Below are 16,182 nucleotides of genomic sequence, written 5' to 3'. Positions count from 1 at the left end.
CTATCACCGCACAGGCACTGACCTTCTCATTCCCCCGGGGGTGTTCGATCCCCGCTCTGCCCCGGGCCCTGCCCCCACTCCATCCCTTCCCCCAAGACCCCACCCTGCCTCTTCCTGCCCTGCCCAGCCTCTTCCCACCCTTGCTCCACTGAGTCCACCCCCCTCCCCCCAGCCCCTTGCTGAACAGCTGATCCCCGGTGGGCGGGAGGCAGTGGGAGGAGCTGATCGGCAGGGCCAGCTAGCGGACAGGAGGCACTGAAGGGGGGTGGGGGGAAGCTGATCTGTGGAGCTGCCAGTGGGTGCTGAGCCCTGGAGCACCCACAGAGTTGGTGCTGACGTGTGTCAGGTCCTTAAATGTCACCCAGTTATTCCTGTGTTCAGCCCAATGACTTGTATTGGACTAAATCCCACGTGTGTTGACTAAAGCACCTTCCAGAAAGCCAGTCAGTCCTGATTTACTGACATCAACAGACAGTAACACCTGAGGCTGTGGGGGGGAGGGATAGCTCAGTGGTTTGAGCATTGGCCTGCTAAACCCACGCTTGTGAGTTCAATCCTTGAGGAGGCCACTTAGGGATCTGGGGCAAAAATTGGTCCTGCTAGTGAAGACAGGGGGCTGGACTCAATGACCTTTCAAGGTCCCTTCCAGCTCTAGGAGATTGGAAGATCTCCAATTATTACCTATTACCTTTAGGCTGCCTAGAAGTGGGGGGGCCATTGGTGCCCAAACCCTGGCCCCACCCCTGCTCCACCTCTTCCCCCAAGACCCCACCCCCCGCTCACTCCTCTCTGCCCCTCCCCCATCACACACCTTTAAGGCAGGTACCAAGGCAGAGAGCAGAGCTCGCCCACTTTTAAATGTGATGGGGCCACAGCCCCCCTGTTCTGGTGCCCTGTCAGGAGATGGAGAATCCACCACTTCCCTGGGCAGTTTCTGCCAATGGTTAATGCACCCGCACTGCTAACAATGTCTGTCTGATTCCCATGGGCATTTCTCTGCCTTCAGCATCCAGCAATTGGTCCTTGTTCTGCCTTTGTTTGCTAAACTGAGGAGCCCTTTAGTGCCAAGTCTGTTCTCCCCATGACGGTGTTTATACCCCACACTCAAGTGCCAGGGAGCTCTCAGGACAAGGCACTTTCACCAGCCCTCAAATCAGATTTGTGGGTCTTCTCTGCACCGGCTCCACTTTTTCAACGTCCATTTTAAAATGGGGACACCAGAACTGGATGCAGTTTTCCAGTATCGGTCTCACCAGAATGAAGGGGAAGCTTGTAGTGTCCAAGCTGGTACTGGACCTATTGCTGGGGCAACAGAGAATTTAACCTCCAGGGTCTGCTGAGCTACAGCCATTCACTAGAGTAAAATACATGTTAGTAAAACACAAACATGACCGAACTCCACACCGAGTAACACTGGGTTGTTCTTCAGATGCGAGAGGGAGAAGTTTCAGAACTCAGGGGCCTTTTCTTCTGACCTGAAATGGAGACTCTGGGAATCTTCTCAAAGAAATGCATCTCTGGAGACTATAGTGAAGAAATTCAAAGGTAATAACCAGTCACCTGGGGAATTTTCTCACCTATGTTACACTGATAACTGACAGAGCTGGGGAAATCTCTTAGGGACAATGATTGTGGATGGAGATAGTCAGCTAATCATTTGGAAGCTATGAATTCCCTACCCAGCTCTCAGTACGGCCCACACACACTGGGTTAGCGGCCTGCATTCAGACTCCCTGGGGGTTTTCCTTTCCTAGCAGCTGTGAACATTACAGGGCCGCCCAGAGGATTCTGGGGGCCCGGGGTCTTCGGCGGCGGGGGGCCCCGCTTCGGCGGTAAGTCGGCGGCGGGGGGGTCCTTCCGTTCTGGGAAACCCCGCCGCCGAATTACCGCTGAAGCGGGACCCGCCGCCGAAGTGCAGCCCCCACTGGGGGTCTTCGGGGAACCTCGGCGGCGGGTCTCGGAACGGAAGGACCCCCCTCCCACCGCCGAATTACCGCCGAAGACCCAGCTGCACTCCGGCGGCGGGTCCCGCTTCGGCGGTAATTCGGCGGCGGGGGGTCCTTCTGTCCCGGAGAGGAAGGACCCCCCGGCCAGCGAAGACCAGGAGCGAAGAAGCTCCGGGGGCCTGGGCCCCGCGAGAGTTTTCCAGGGCCCCCGGAGCAAGTGAAGGACCCTGCTCTAGGGGCCCTGAAAAACTCTCGTGGGGGCCCCTGCAGGGCCCGGGGCCTGGGGCAAATTGCCCCACTTGCCCCTCCCACCCCCTGGGCGGCCCTGGAACGTTAACCTGAGCTGGAGCTTCCTGCTGAATTCACTGTTTCTGGAGTATGTTTGTTTGGATTGTTTGTCTGCAAGGCCTCCGGTGTCACCACAGTCCCTCTCTTGCTTCAGAGCAGGGCTGGGGAACCGTTTTTCTATCACGGGCCATTGACCCACATTAAAAATCAGTTGCTGACCACTCACCCGCAGGGGGACAGAGAGGGGGTGTGGAGGCTTGGGGCTTCCCCCCGCAGCAGGCCGAGCTGGCGTGCGCGGCTCCAGCCGCGCAGGGATTGCAGAGGCAGTGGCGCTGGAAGAATTTTTACAAGTGGGGGAGCTGAAAGCCAGTGGTCCCCAAACATTTTACCTGGTACCCCCCTTACCCCTGTCTGTGCCCCCTCTCCCCAGAGCGGGGACCAAGACGGGGCCGTGGTTCTGGGAGTGGGCGCGGGTTTGTCTACACAGCAATTAAACACCTGTGGCTGGCCCGTGTCCGCTGACTCCGGCTCAGGAGGTTCGGGGTCGGGCTGGAGCCTGGGCTCTGCGACCCTCTCCCGTCACAGGGTCCCACAGCCCAGGCCTCTGCCCAAGCCCCAGCAGCTACCCTTCAACTAAACAGCCCCAGTGCCCCAGCCCTGCGACCCCACGTCAGCTGCCATGGGCCAGCCACAGGTGTGTAATTGCTGGTAAAACATCTCTGGGTCTGTCATGTCACCTTAGGTCGTGTCCTTAGTTTTTAATGTTTGGGGTTATTTAGTGAGGTGTGGAATGGTTTGTACTGGTCTGAATTGCACTTAACCTCCTTCACTAGAACTTCATAAAGTTTGTTTTCTTTTCATTTTGCTTTTGTGTTAGAACATTAACAATGTGAATATATCCCTAAACACGACCACCTGACATTTCGTCTTTTTCCCCCATTTCTTCCTCTAGACTCACTCTCATCCAGACAACGGTTGGACAAAGGTAAATTTCTCATCTCAAAGGGGAGTGTAACGATGCAATGCTCACCTCCACAGCGCCTCCTGCTGGCTGTCCAGGGAATTAGCTCACCAGCTTCCAGAGAGCCCTCTGCCGGCCAGTGTCTCACCTGTCGCTGGCCCCCATGTCCCTCCCAGACCCTGGTGCCCCTTTCTCTTGGGGGCTGCCCCTGGCAGTACCCCCACAGTTTCTGGGTCTCCCCACATCAGGTACCCTGGTACGCTCCCAAGCAGCCAGGCCCGTCTCCCTCCACAGCTAGAGGAGACTCCCTGACTGACTGCCTGGCTCACAGCCCTTTTATAAGGGCCAACTGTGCCCACTTCCTCAATCAGCCTGGGAGCTGCTCGCCCCCAGCCACAGCCCTCTCCTGGGCTGGTTTAAGCCCCTCAGGGCAGGAGCGGGTGACCACCCCACTACAGGGAGTGAAAAGTTTCCTGTGAATTATGGAGGCTCATTGGCAGCGCCATAGTTCAGGTTTTGTTTCAATTTTGCATTTGACAGGAGCTGAGCAACATATTACTGGTGGCTGCCCAGATCTTTCCTAAAAACAGAAAAGTCGATTCTTTTCTCTCTTAGAATTTAGAATTTGTAACTAGCGGTTGGGTTACCCAGATGGGCTGGGGTGCGGGAGAGGGGACGAGCAGTGTATCTCCGCAGAGATCTAAGAGTTTAAAAATGAGCCTTTTGGCAAGTCAGAGAGGAACATCTCACCTCGTTCTCAGAACTCTTTATGCGCATACATCACATCCCCTGGCCATATTATTATTATTAGCAAATGCACAAGTGGTACAATGAAGAATGGGAAAATCCAACATACAAAAATAGACATTTCTGTTTTCTCTCTACTTTATAAGTCAAAAGAAAAAATGTTAAAAATGTCAGAAGGGGTTAGGTTGACATCACCTGTTCGCAGACATGCCAACTCGCACAAATTAACTGAGAGAGATGTGATTTCTGAGTAAAATTAAGCCTCACTCATGATCTCACCATAGAGCCACGGCTGAAAAAAATCCCAACATCTGAGAGCTCTAAAAACAAGGTTTAACTTTACTTAGAAATCCTGTCAGGTGCCCTGGGCGCGGCTGGGGCTCCCGCTGTCACCACCCCAGTGCGGCTGCTCCCCTGCCAGCCTGGGAAGTCAGAGAGGGGCCCCCACTGTAGCCCCCAGGCCTAGGGCGGGTGAAGAGCCCCAGGAGGAGCAGAGATGGGGCCGTGAGGCTTTATTATGGCCTGGGGGCTGCAGGGGGCCTGACGTGAGCAGGGGGGTTGATGGGCTGGGGGGGGGCTGTATTGCTGGTGGGTTCTGAGCAGAGGGTGAGTGCTGGGAGGGTGAACTGAGGGCGGTGGGGTCGGGGTGCTGAACTGATGGGGGGTGATGATGGGGCTGGGGGACTGCATGGGGGGGTCGGATGGGGACAGAGCTGATGGCAGCTGGGGACAGGATTAATTGCTGGGCAGGAGATGGGCAGATGTGGGGTGAGAGCTCCTGCAGCAGGAGCCAAAATCCCCTTCTCCAGGACAGGCGGGAGAGTAGGCAGCACTGACTGTCACATGCGCAGCCCTGGGGAGGGGCCAGGGGGGTTCAAACATCAGGAGACTGAGCTAAAACCCACAACAGAATCCTTTAAAATGTCCTGATTGTTGGGCCAGTCTGATGAAATTTGATCCCTTGACGTCGGCAATACTGTACTAGCCATTGCGTAGCCATGGGGCCAGCAGTGCGGGGTTTGGAAAGTCCCCGATAGGCCAGCACAAGCCGAGCAGCCATTCAGTGAGTGTGCGGTGTCCTCACCCACCCGCAGCTACACACAGTCATGGCGGGCCGGTGGGGTCTCTAGAAAAGCAGGTTTCTAGTGCTCAGCTGGCTGCTCGCTAGGCGGGAGGGGGCTCTGCAAGGAGACGGGCTGTGACGAGTTGCATCATTGGACAGGGGGACGCTGGATTCCCTGTGATCTGCTGGGAGCCTCCTGTGCTGCCAGGGTCTCTGATCACGTCTGTGGGGAGAGGTGGGGGCAGGCATAGGTGGCAGGTTATATGGGCTCCAGGTGCTGGAGCACCAGGAATATTGAGGGCTGGGGGCTGTGCTCCACCAATATCTGGAGCTGGATTTCTCCCCTGGCCCTGCCTGGAGTGGGCACTGGCCCATGACATCCCCCCACGCTCTGGAGCATGCCCCCCACCCAGTAGCGTAGTGGGGGGGAAGGGGGAAGCGGACGCTCCCCTCTGAGCACATTTTCCAAAATCGGCACCTTTCCAGGCAGCCAGCACTGGGCTCTGGGTTTTGCGTGTGGCCGGCAGATTCTACTGCGTTTACGGTGCTTTGTGCTATGGACTGGAGCAAAGTGGCTGGTGGATAACCAGGAATCTGGTCAATAATTGTTCTCTAAATTCAGCTTCCTTCTTTCTCTCTCTGTGAATTATCACTAATTCAAAATAGCAGTGTGCAAGCTGCAGGGGTGGCTCTAGGAATCCCGCCGCCCCAAGCAGGGCGGCGCGCCGCGGGGGGCGCTCTGGCGGTCGCCGGTCCCGCGGCTCCGGGGGACCTCTTGCAGGCATGACTGCGGAAGGTCCGCCGGAGCCGGCTGCCGCCCTGGCGACAAAATGCCGCCCCAAGCACGTGCTTGGCGCGCTGGGGTCTGGAGCCGGCCCCGGCAAGCTGACTGGATAATGGTCATAGCATAATCTCTTGTTATAGCACTGTAAACCCTGCTACCTGATTAGTAATTGGAGATGTCGGGTGGCACCTTTTTTTACGTGTTCGCTCCCCCTGATGTTAGAACCTGGCTACACCACTGGGGAGGGGGGCTTCCTAGACCTGAGCTGCTGGGGCTGGGGTGAATTTTGTGACACCCTGCCCCCTCCCCCCCCAGACACCACCCTGCAGTCCCCACTCCTGCCCCACGCTGGGCAAGGGGCAGCCCCATCCCCAGTGAGGCTATGGTGAGGGGCAGCAGCAGGGGAGGCCACACGTGATGGCAACCTCCCCCCTCGGTACCCACCATAGGGGAGGCAAGTGGGCTTTCTGGACTTGAGAGGGACCTAGGAGCATGTGCAGTGACCACGGGGCGGGGGGGAAGAGGAGGGGTCTCGCCCCTGGAGCTTGCTGCTGCCAGTGGACGGGGAGTCCTCTCTGGCCCTAGCCCTGGGGCAGCCTGTCTGCACCCCAAGTTCTTTCTCCCCAGCCCTGCCCTACCCCAGAGCCTGTGCCCCCAGCACCCCAACCCTGAGCCCCAGCCCTGAGCACCCTCCTGCACTGTGAACCCCTCATCCCCAGCCCCACCCCAGAGTCCTCACCTGAGGAGAAAAACACGCAACTTAAATTTGGTGGTCAGTTTAGAGTATCATAGAATCTCAGGGTTGGAAGGGACCTCAGGAGGTATCTAGTCCAACCCCCTGCTCAAAACAGGACCAATCCTCAACTAAATCATCCCAGCCAGGGCTTTGTCAAGCCTGACCTTAAAAACCTCTAAGGAAGGAGATTCCACCCCCTCCCTAGGGAACCCATTCCAGTGCTTCACCACCCTCCTAGTGAAAAAGTTTTTCCTAATATCCAACCTAAATCTCCCCCACTGCAACTTGAGACCATTGCTCCTTGTTCTGTCATCTGCTACCACTGAGAACAGTCTAGATCCATCCTCTTTGAAACCTCCTTTCAGGTAGTTGAAAGCAGCTATCAAATCCCCCCTCACTCTTCTCTTCTGCAGACTAAACAATCCCAGTTCCCTCAGCCTCTCCTCATAAGTCATGTGCTCCAGCCCCCTAATCATTTTTGTTGCCCTCCACTGGACTCTTTCCAATTTTTCCACATCCTTCTTGTAGTGTGGGGCCCAAAACTGGACACAGTACTCCAGATGAGGCCTCACCAGTGCTGAATAGAGGGGGATGATCACATCCCTCGATCTGCTGGCAATGCCCCTACTTATACAGCCCAAAATGCCATTAGCCTTCTTGGCAACAAGGGCACACTGCTGACTCATATCCAGCTTCTCGTCCACTGTAACCCCTAGGTCCTTTTCTGCAGAACTGCTGCCCAGCCATTCGGTCCCTAGTCTGTAGCAGTGCATGGGATTCTTCCGTCCTAAGGGCAGGACTCTGCACTTGTCCTTGTTGAACCTCATCAGATTTCTTTTGGCCCCATCCTCTAATTTGTCTAGGTCCCTCTGTATCCTATCCCTACCCTCCAGCGTATCTACCACTCCTCCCAGTATAGTGTCATCTGCAAACTTGCTGAGGGTGCAGTCCACACCATCCTCCAGATCATTAATGAAGATATTGAACAAAACCAGCCCCAGGACCTACCCTTGGGGCACTCCACTTGATACCGGCTGCTAACTAGACATGGAGCCGTTGATCACTACCCGTTGAGCCCGACCATCTAGCCAGCTTTCTATCTACCTTATACTCCATTCATCCAGCCCAGACTTCTTTAACTTGTGGTCAAGAATACTGTGGGAGATCGTATCAAAAGCTTTGCTAAAGTCAAGGAATAACACATCCACTGCTTTCCCCTCATCCACAGAGCCAGTGGATGGGAGGGATAGATCAGTGGTTTGAGCATTGGCCTGCTAAACCCAGGGTTGGGAGTTCAATTCTTGGGGGGGGCATTTGGGGATTGGTCCTGCTTTGAGCAAGGGGTTAGACTAGATGATCTTCTGAGGTCCCTTCCAACCCTGAGATTCTATGATTATCTCCTCATAGAAGGCAGTTAGGTTAGTCAGGCATGACTTGCCCTTGGTGAATCCATGCTGACTGTTCCTGATCACTTTCCTCTCCTCTAAGTGCTTCAGAATTGATTCCTTGAGGACCTGCTCCATGATTTTTCGAGGGACTAAGGTAAGATTGACTGGCCTGTAGTAACCCGGATCCTCCTCCTTCCCTTTTTTAAAGATGGGCACTACAGTAGCCTTTTTCCAGTCATCCGGGACCTCCCCCGATCACCATGAGTTTTCAAAGATAATGGCCAATGGCTCTGCAATCACATCCGCCAACTCCTTTAGCACCCTCGGATGCAGCGCATCCGGCCCCATGGACTTGTGCTCGTCCAGCTTTTCTAAATAGTCCCGAACTACTTCTTTCTCCACAGAGAGCTGGTCACCTCCTCCCCATACTGTGCTGCCCAGTGCAGCAGTCTGGGAGCTGACTTTGTTTGTGAAGACAGAGGCAAAAAATTCATTGAGTATATTAGGTTTTTCCACATCCTCTGTCACTAGGTGGCCTCCCTTATTCAGTAAGTGGTCCACACTTTCCTTGACTTTCTTCTTGTTGCTAACATACCTGAAGAAACCCTTCTTGTTACTCTTAACATCTCTTGCTAGCTGCAACTCCAAGTGTGATTTGGCCTTCCTGATTTCACTCCTGCATGCCTGAGCAATATTTTTATACTCCTCCCTGGTCATTTGTCCAATCTTCCACTTCTTGTAAGCTTCTTTTTTGTGTTTAAGATCAGCAAGGATTTCACAGTTAAGCCAAGCTGGTCGCCTGCCATATTTACAATTCTTTCTACACATCAGGATGTTTTTTTCCTGCAACCTCAATAAGGATTCTTTAAAATACAGCCAGCTCTCCTGGACTCCTTTCCCCGTCATGTTATTCTCCCAGGAGATCCTGCCCATCAGTTCCCTGAGGGAGTCAGTCTGCTTTTCTGAAGTTCAGGGTCTGTATTCTGCTGCTCTCCTTTCTTCTTTGTATCAGGATCCTGAACTCGACCATCTCACGGTCACTGCCTCCCAGGTTCCATCCACTTTTGCTTCCCCTACTAACTGGTATAATTGTGTTTAGCACAATACTTGATTATTTTACACCCTTTAAAGTATATAACTAGTTGTATACAGGTGTTACAAGTGGGAATGTTCTTAATGTTTTCTCTGAATACTGTGTGGTGCCTCAGTTTCCCCTATGCATTTCTTAACGATCTAGATGGTGGGAAAAGGGGGTGTGATTGTTGTAGAGCCCTAGAGGGCCAGTGTGATGCTGTCTGCACAGAGAATGGCCGAAACCCTGTCTCCGGGCACCTGATGGCCTGGGCCACTCTCCTGTAAGGTGCCAACTGAAGGTGTTGGAGAACAAAGAGATCAGGTGGCCTCCTAATGCCTGGAAAAGAGACAAAGGCCAGAGGAGGGAGTGTCAGTGCCTGTGCGGACTTCCGGGAAGCGCACGGTGTGGAAGGGGATGCTGGGATGCTCTGGAACCACCCCTTCAAAGCCAGTCAGGACTCTGGGGGAGCCTCCTCTCTCGGAGCAGACTGTCTGCAGGGCAAGAAGCTCACACCTTCCTGGGTCTGACCTCAGAGCATTCAGCCCTTCCTCACCGTGCGCTTTCTGCAGCGAGTCTGCCCAGGCAGGTCCTGGGGCAACCAGAGGTCCCTGCACCCCAACTCCGCAGTAAACCTGACTCTCAGCCAGCTGGTAAAACAGAAGGTTTATTAGACGACAGGATCACAGTCTAAAACAGAGCTTGTAGGTACAGAAAACAGGACCCCTCAGTCAGGTCCATCTTGGGGGGTGGGGAGCCCAGACCCAAGTTCTGGGCCTCTCCCCATTTCCCCAGCCAGCTCCAAACTGACACTCCCTCGTCTGGCCTTTGTGTCTCTTCTGGACAAGGAGGCCACCTGATCTCTTTGTCCCCAACACCTTCAGTTGGCACCTTGCAGGGGAAGCTGAGGCACCCACACAGTATTCAGAAAAAACATTAAGAACATTCCCACAAAATATAATACCGTATATTGAAGCTGCTTCTGACTTTCCACTTTTAATTGACGCTTGTAATCTTGTGGCGCCGACGCGTTGTAGCTTCATTTTATCCCAGCAACAAATTCTTGATTTGTAGGACCACTAATAATCAACAATGGATTTTTCTGATAGTGATATTGTGCAATAAGGAGAAACTTAAATGCTTACGGCTTCCAGTCCATGTTTACACTATTTAATAAAATATATATATCGGCTTACTGGGTGGGTGGGGGGGGGAGGCACCACCATTTTGGGCACCACCAAAAATTATACAAACCTGCCGCCGATGGGTGCAGGTGGGGAAAGGTTCCAGGGCCTGACTGTCAGGCCCGTTCATGCTGCTCTGTCAGAGCAAAGGGGCCTTGATGTGCCTGGAAACAGTCCCCAGAAAATAGCTCCGGTGCAAGGGAGCCCCCCCCCCCCCCACATCTGTGTGAAGTTGGCACAGGGGCTGCACAGCAACTCTGCCCCCAGCCGTTATTGTAGCCGTGGGCTGGGGCCATGCTGGGGGCCAGGGCCGGCCCTAGGGGGGTGCGGGGCAGAAGTGACGGATTCGTCTCTTCTGGGAACGACCGCGCCAGCCAATCGCACCAGCCCGCGGGGCCCCCCAAAGCGCAGGGCCCGGTGCGGTCGCCCCGATTCGCTCTCCCCAGGGGCGGCTCTGCTGGGGGCACAGACAGGAGGCATCACACTATGGCTGCTCTCTGCTTCGCAGCCCTGAGGCCCCTGGAGCGAGGGGCCAGGCAGACTGAAGGAAGGACAAAGGTGGCTTAAAACCAGCTCCCTCTGACCCCCCTCGTCTCCCCCCCAGCACAAGGATGGAATCACTGAGACTCAGACTCGGGGTCTGGGGCCTGGCTCGGCCGAGCTTATCCTTTCGCTCTGTCCCTGAACTGGCTCTGTCAGGGTGTGAATCCCCCCGGCCCAGGGCTGAGATCTCAGCGCTGCTCCCCGTGCAGAGCTGGGTAAATCCGGGAGAGGGGAGGTTGCCTGGTTCACTCCCCATCTGGGGCAGGTTCTGTCACTGACACGATCAGACCCTGCCCCAGGGCTGAGCTCTGCCCCTCACGCTCTGATTCTCTCTCTGCAGCGAACGTGACTCTGGATCCACACACGGCCCATCCCCAACTCATCGTGTCTGCGGATCGGAAAAGTGTGAGATTGGGATGCACAAAGCAGGCTCTGCCCGACAACCCTGAGAGATTTGACCCTGCGCCCTGTGTGCTGGGCTGTGAGGGATTCACCTCCGGCCGACAGTACTGGGAGGTGGAGGTGGAGGTGGGGAGGGGAGTCTGTGATGTGGGGGTGGCCAGGGAGTCTGTGAGCAGGAAAGGACGGATCAGCTTTTACCCTGAGCGGGGGATCTGGGCTGTGGAGAGCAGGGAGGATCAGTACTGGGCTCACATGTCCCCTGCACAGAGCATCCCCTTCCCCCCGAGCTCAGCACCCCGCAGGATCCGGGTGTATCTGGACTATGAACAGGGGCAGGTGTCGATTTTCGATGCTGGTACCTGGGACCCGATCGTCACTTTCCCGCCGGCCTCTTTCGCCGGGGAGAGAATCCGCCCGTTCTTCGGTGCTGTTGGTTCTAGTGCACGGCTCACGCTGTGTCCCTGAGGTGCCCTGTCTGTGCCCATGAAACCGGCTCCTCTAGCCCCCACCCCCCTGATCTGTATGGCCCGGAGGACTCAGCTGCCTGCCTCCCCCCTACACAGATTGGGCTGAAGGGGGGTGACGCTCTACCCGTAGCTCTATGGCTGTGCAGGTCTGTGGGAGGCTCTAGGCTGGGTCTCTGCTCCTAGGAGGCCGACTCTGTGTGGAGTGGGGGGGGGGTCCCACCAAGGAAGGAGGGAGCCCCCCTGTGGGAGGGACCCAGCCAAGGGCCAGGGAGAGACCCCTCAACTGGGGGGGGAGGCCTGGCTGAAGGGGCTGCGGGGAGAGGAGCGGGGGACAGACCAGAGGGCAAACCAGGCGCCAGGCGGGGGAGGTTCCCAGGAGACCAGGGGCAGGTGTCGCAGGGGAAGCAGAGCTGGGCAGGGAAGACCCAGCTGGCCAGACAACGTCCTGCCCCTTGGCTTGGGGTGCACAGAGGCTGGGGACCCGTCGGGCCCCCCAGGGTTCCCCCAATCAGAGCCCAGGACTGGAGTCCTCTGCTCCCCTCCAGCGGCTCTTCTAGCTTACTCTATGTTCCACTCCCTGCAGCCGATGAAGGGGGTTTTAGCCCATTAAAGCTTCTGCCCAATAAACGTGTTGGTCTCTAAGGTGCCACAAGGACTCCGCGCTGTTTTTGCTGATACAGACTAACACGGCGACCGCTCTGAAACCTGACCCAGTCGATTACGTGGCCTCTTCTCTTTCATCCCACAACTCTTCCTCGCGCCGCCATGTTCTGGGGCAGTCAATAGGGGCACCACAAGCCAAATCCAGACCGCCAGAAACTACTGAACCGAGCATGAAATCTTTTTATTTACGTATGAACAGCATCGTGTGGGAAACGTTTCTGTGGAGTCTGGACCTGGGCTATAACGTAACCAAGAAATTTGGACCTTGACAACAATACCCCGGCCTGGTTCTTCTGCACCCCTCTCCCAGCACCCCGGGCCCATCTGAGTCTGTTTCTCCCCCATTGCTCAGAGAATCCCGGCCATGGGTCCCTGCTTCCCCTCCTCCCCAGCTCTGCAGGGACGCTCAGGGCAGGGTGGGCAGGCCGCTGTGCATTGCAAGAAGCAGGAGATGGGGCCAGCTGCAGGAGCACAGCCCCCGGATGGCCACAAGCTGGAGGAGCAGCACTGCTATAAAACCTGCTCTGCGCCGGGATCTCCGGCTGGAGGGTGAGCTGGGCAGTGACCGGCCCCTGGGGGCTCACCACAGCCGCCGAGATGTCTCATCTTCGGGAGGGGTGGGAGGGTTCAGCATAGCTGTGAATGGCATTTATCAACCTTCATTCTAAGCTAACGAGCTGTGCGGGCAGAGTGATGGTGGGTGCAAGGGGTACATGACGGGTACATGATAATTAACAACAGCTAATCCCAGCTGGGCGGCAGGGGCTGGAGCCAGCGTCTGAACTGGGACACATCAGCAAGGGAAATCCAGGGCTGCTGGGCCGGGTTCCCATGGGGTGTATCTCTTCTCCCAGTTATTTCTTTATCTCTTTCCCCTCCACCTGGAATCAAAGTCCGCAGGGGGGTGTATCGGGGCAGACGAAAGGCCCTTAGTCCTCCACCGTGTGTCTCTCCCCGCCCAGCCCAGCTGCGGGCGAAGGGCAGCTCTAACCTGAGCTCAGAGTCTGTGCCGAGCAGGAAAAGGCTCCAGCGCCATTTAGAAACCGACACGTCTCATGAGGATAATGGCGGATGTGGGGCCAGAGTGGAGCCTGTTGGCCGATCCCTAAAAGAGGGGAAAGGAATCGGGGAGATTTTGGGTCCCCCTTGGAATCCCTCCAAGCCCGGTAAGTAGGTGACCTTGTCTCAGGGTCTCTCTCTCTCTGTTCTTGTCTCTCGTTCCCTCTCCTACGTGGGAAAGGATAAAGTCTGGGCCCCACTAACGTCAGTGGAAAAAATTCCCAGGATTTCACCAACGTTCTTCAGAAAGTGGGGAGAAGAGCTGGTTTTAGGAGATGGGAATTGTGGGGGGATCATTCAGGGAAATGTTGCTTATTTTCCATATGAAATGGGCCCCCTCGGGATTTGGGGTGAGTCTCAGCCTGTGGTGACCCTTTATGAGCCACCCCTGGTCCCCCAGCCCCACCGACTGCCTCCACCGCTGAGGAGTTTCTTGTTCCCCGTGGGAGGCCCCTCTTCTGCGCCCAGCACCGGGTATGGAATGAGCTGTCCCCACGCCCCAAATCGTGAGCCTCTTCCCGCCTATCGGCATTTTCGGGGGCTTCTTCTCTTCTCCCTCCCCAGCCTGTGATAAAGGGGTTCTCCAGTTTCTCTGTCTCCTGAGGAGACACAGGGCTTACCCCACACACTCCCTCTTCCTACAGTGCTCCCATCTCTCGCTGCCTTCGAGGTCTCCCTCATTTCTCTGCTTTAACTTTCTTGGTCCGTCTTGCCCTTTTATGTTGGTCCTCATATGTCCCCCATGTTTGTGTTCCCCCATTTCTGTCCTCCCAGCTATTCCTCCCCCCACCTTTGCTGATGTCCCTCAATTCCAGCCGGCTCCCCCAGCCCTGGGCTCCCCCACAATCCTCAATCCCAGCCCTGGGCTCCCCCACAATCCTCAATCCCAGCCGGCTCCCCCAGCCCTGGGCTCCCCCACAATCCTCAATCCCAGCCCTGGGCTCCCCCACAATCCTCAATCCCAGCTGGCTCCCCCAGCCTTGGGCTCCCCCACAATCCTCAATTCTGCTGGTACCCCTGAATCCCAACCCACAGCTCCCTGCTAGCCCAGCCCTGGGCTCCCCCCACAGTTCTGCTGGTGCCCCTCAAACCCAACCTGCAGGTGCTGCTAGCGCAGCCCTGGGCTCCCCCAACACACAGCTGTGTTGATGCATCTTCATGTTAGCTGTTTAGGTACCTTGTTGTCACTTGACGATCTTAACTGTTATTTTTAATGATTAACTTTGGCTTTGGGGGAAGAGGGAGGGATTGAAGTGTTTATGTCGGTTAGGAGGGACAGTTTTAGGGTGTCCGCGGGACCAGCGGACCCACCAAAGGCAGCTTGCCTGCCACCCTCGTGGCGACCGGCAGAGCGCCCCCCGCGGCTTGCCGCCCTAAGCACACGCTTGGCGTGCTGGTGCCTGGAGCTTGTGGCGGGGGTGTCAGACTCCTTCAGAGCACTGGGCCCGGTTCCCTCTAGGGCTGTGACCTATGGGCTGGGGTTTAAATTCTGGCCTACGCACTTCCCACAATGCACAGTGGGTCTCCCACTCAGGTCAATTGCAGGATGTGGCATTTATGTAACAATGAAAGGGCAGGTTTTGACAGGTAGTTAAGCACCTGACTCCCATTGAAATGAGTTTCCCACCTGTGGGGGTGAAACCCAGAGGTCAGAAATTGCGAATTGTGGCAGGGAAGGAAATGAAGAGATGGGAGTTCAGCACCGAAATACCTTTCAAAATCTGGCCTTAGGGCCACATTCACTCCACAGTGAGAAAATCTGCTTCCCTTACGGCCACCCTCCATGTTTGCCCTTCATTTCTCTTCCTTCCTCCTTGTCTTTTCTCTGCAAGTCTCTGTTCTCAGCTCTGCATTTCCTTCTCGGAGAGACTTCTCCATTTCCCAGGCTACGGGCTTCCACCCCCCTTTCCCAGCGCAACCTGCTGAAATAATCAGCAGTGAAATCGTTACGTTTGACACTGAACTGCTATCAGCCCTGGGCTTTAGAATTGAGACTCCGATCAAGTTAATCCAGGGCAGAGGCATTCACTTGGGAATGGTTTCAGGCTCTCTGCAGACTCTGGCGGACATCGCTGGGCCAGTTACACGCCGTTCCTTTTTGGAAGGCCATTTCTGCTGCCATTAGGGCTAGAAATGTAGGCCCTGAACTTAGGCAGCAAAACACCTTTGCGGAGCTGAGCCTCACTCTTTATTTGTAAATGAAAGCCAGGGCCTGGATGCACGAACGTTGTCAGGCGGCTAAATCCCAGTCTCCACTGAGATGCACAAAACTCCTGCTGAACCCGGTAGGCACCTAAACTCCCTCAGCACCTACATATTTTCTCTAAAGGTTCCCTCCACACCTATGTGTCTCCCTCTGGGCATGTGCACTGGTACCTCCCTCTAGTGCCGGGCTCCGTAGTTCCCATCCAACCCCAGAGCGACTCACAAGCCAGGGGACAACAGGCCTTCATCTGCCTCACTCACCTGCGGGACCCAATCCGGTAGCTGTGCTCAGCGGTGGGAGACCCAGGATCCAGTCCGCCAGCTCCAATGACTCTTCAGTTATTTATCCACCGTGCACCCCTCCCATTGGCTGACTTAGGTGGCCCCCTGCCCACCCTGCTGGCTTTTGTGAATCGCTGTCTCTGTGCCTGGCTCTCCCTGTTCATTGTGTAGGAGCCCAGGCACCGAACTCAGGTGCGGTGAATGGCAGGGATCTGCCAGACACCTGCAAGTCAGGCCTGGTGACATTCAGCGTCACAGCCCCTCGTCCCTTTGCTGCTCCCAACCCCTGCACAGTCTGAACATGTCCTGCAGGCACGTAAACGCAGAGCGAAGGCTGGATGCGGCCCCGGGCTGCATGTTGGACACCTCACCTGGTGCCATTAAAGACAAAA

At 55.8% G+C, this 16,182-nt stretch overlaps 1 protein-coding gene across 1 annotated transcript in view; it reads left to right on the top strand.

The window, feature by feature from the left end:
* The window catches only part of LOC120392501 (zinc finger protein RFP-like), a 30,255-nt gene extending 18,553 nt beyond the window's left edge, over positions 1-11,702 (top strand). The window contains exons 6-8 of the mRNA XM_039517301.1: positions 1,430-1,545; positions 3,187-3,219; positions 11,053-11,702. Of these exons, the coding sequence (XP_039373235.1) occupies positions 1,430-1,545; positions 3,187-3,219; positions 11,053-11,579 (676 nt within the window). The 3' untranslated portion in view covers positions 11,580-11,702. The remainder of the gene's footprint in view (positions 1-1,429; positions 1,546-3,186; positions 3,220-11,052) is intronic.
* Positions 11,703-16,182: the final 4,480 nt, after the last annotated feature.

This window comes from Mauremys reevesii, unplaced genomic scaffold, assembly GCF_016161935.1.
Source record: "Mauremys reevesii isolate NIE-2019 unplaced genomic scaffold, ASM1616193v1 Contig1, whole genome shotgun sequence".
Classification (NCBI taxonomy): domain Eukaryota; kingdom Metazoa; phylum Chordata; order Testudines; family Geoemydidae; genus Mauremys; species Mauremys reevesii.
Note: the sequence above shows the minus strand (reverse complement) of the source record. Positions and strands in the feature narration are given on the sequence as shown.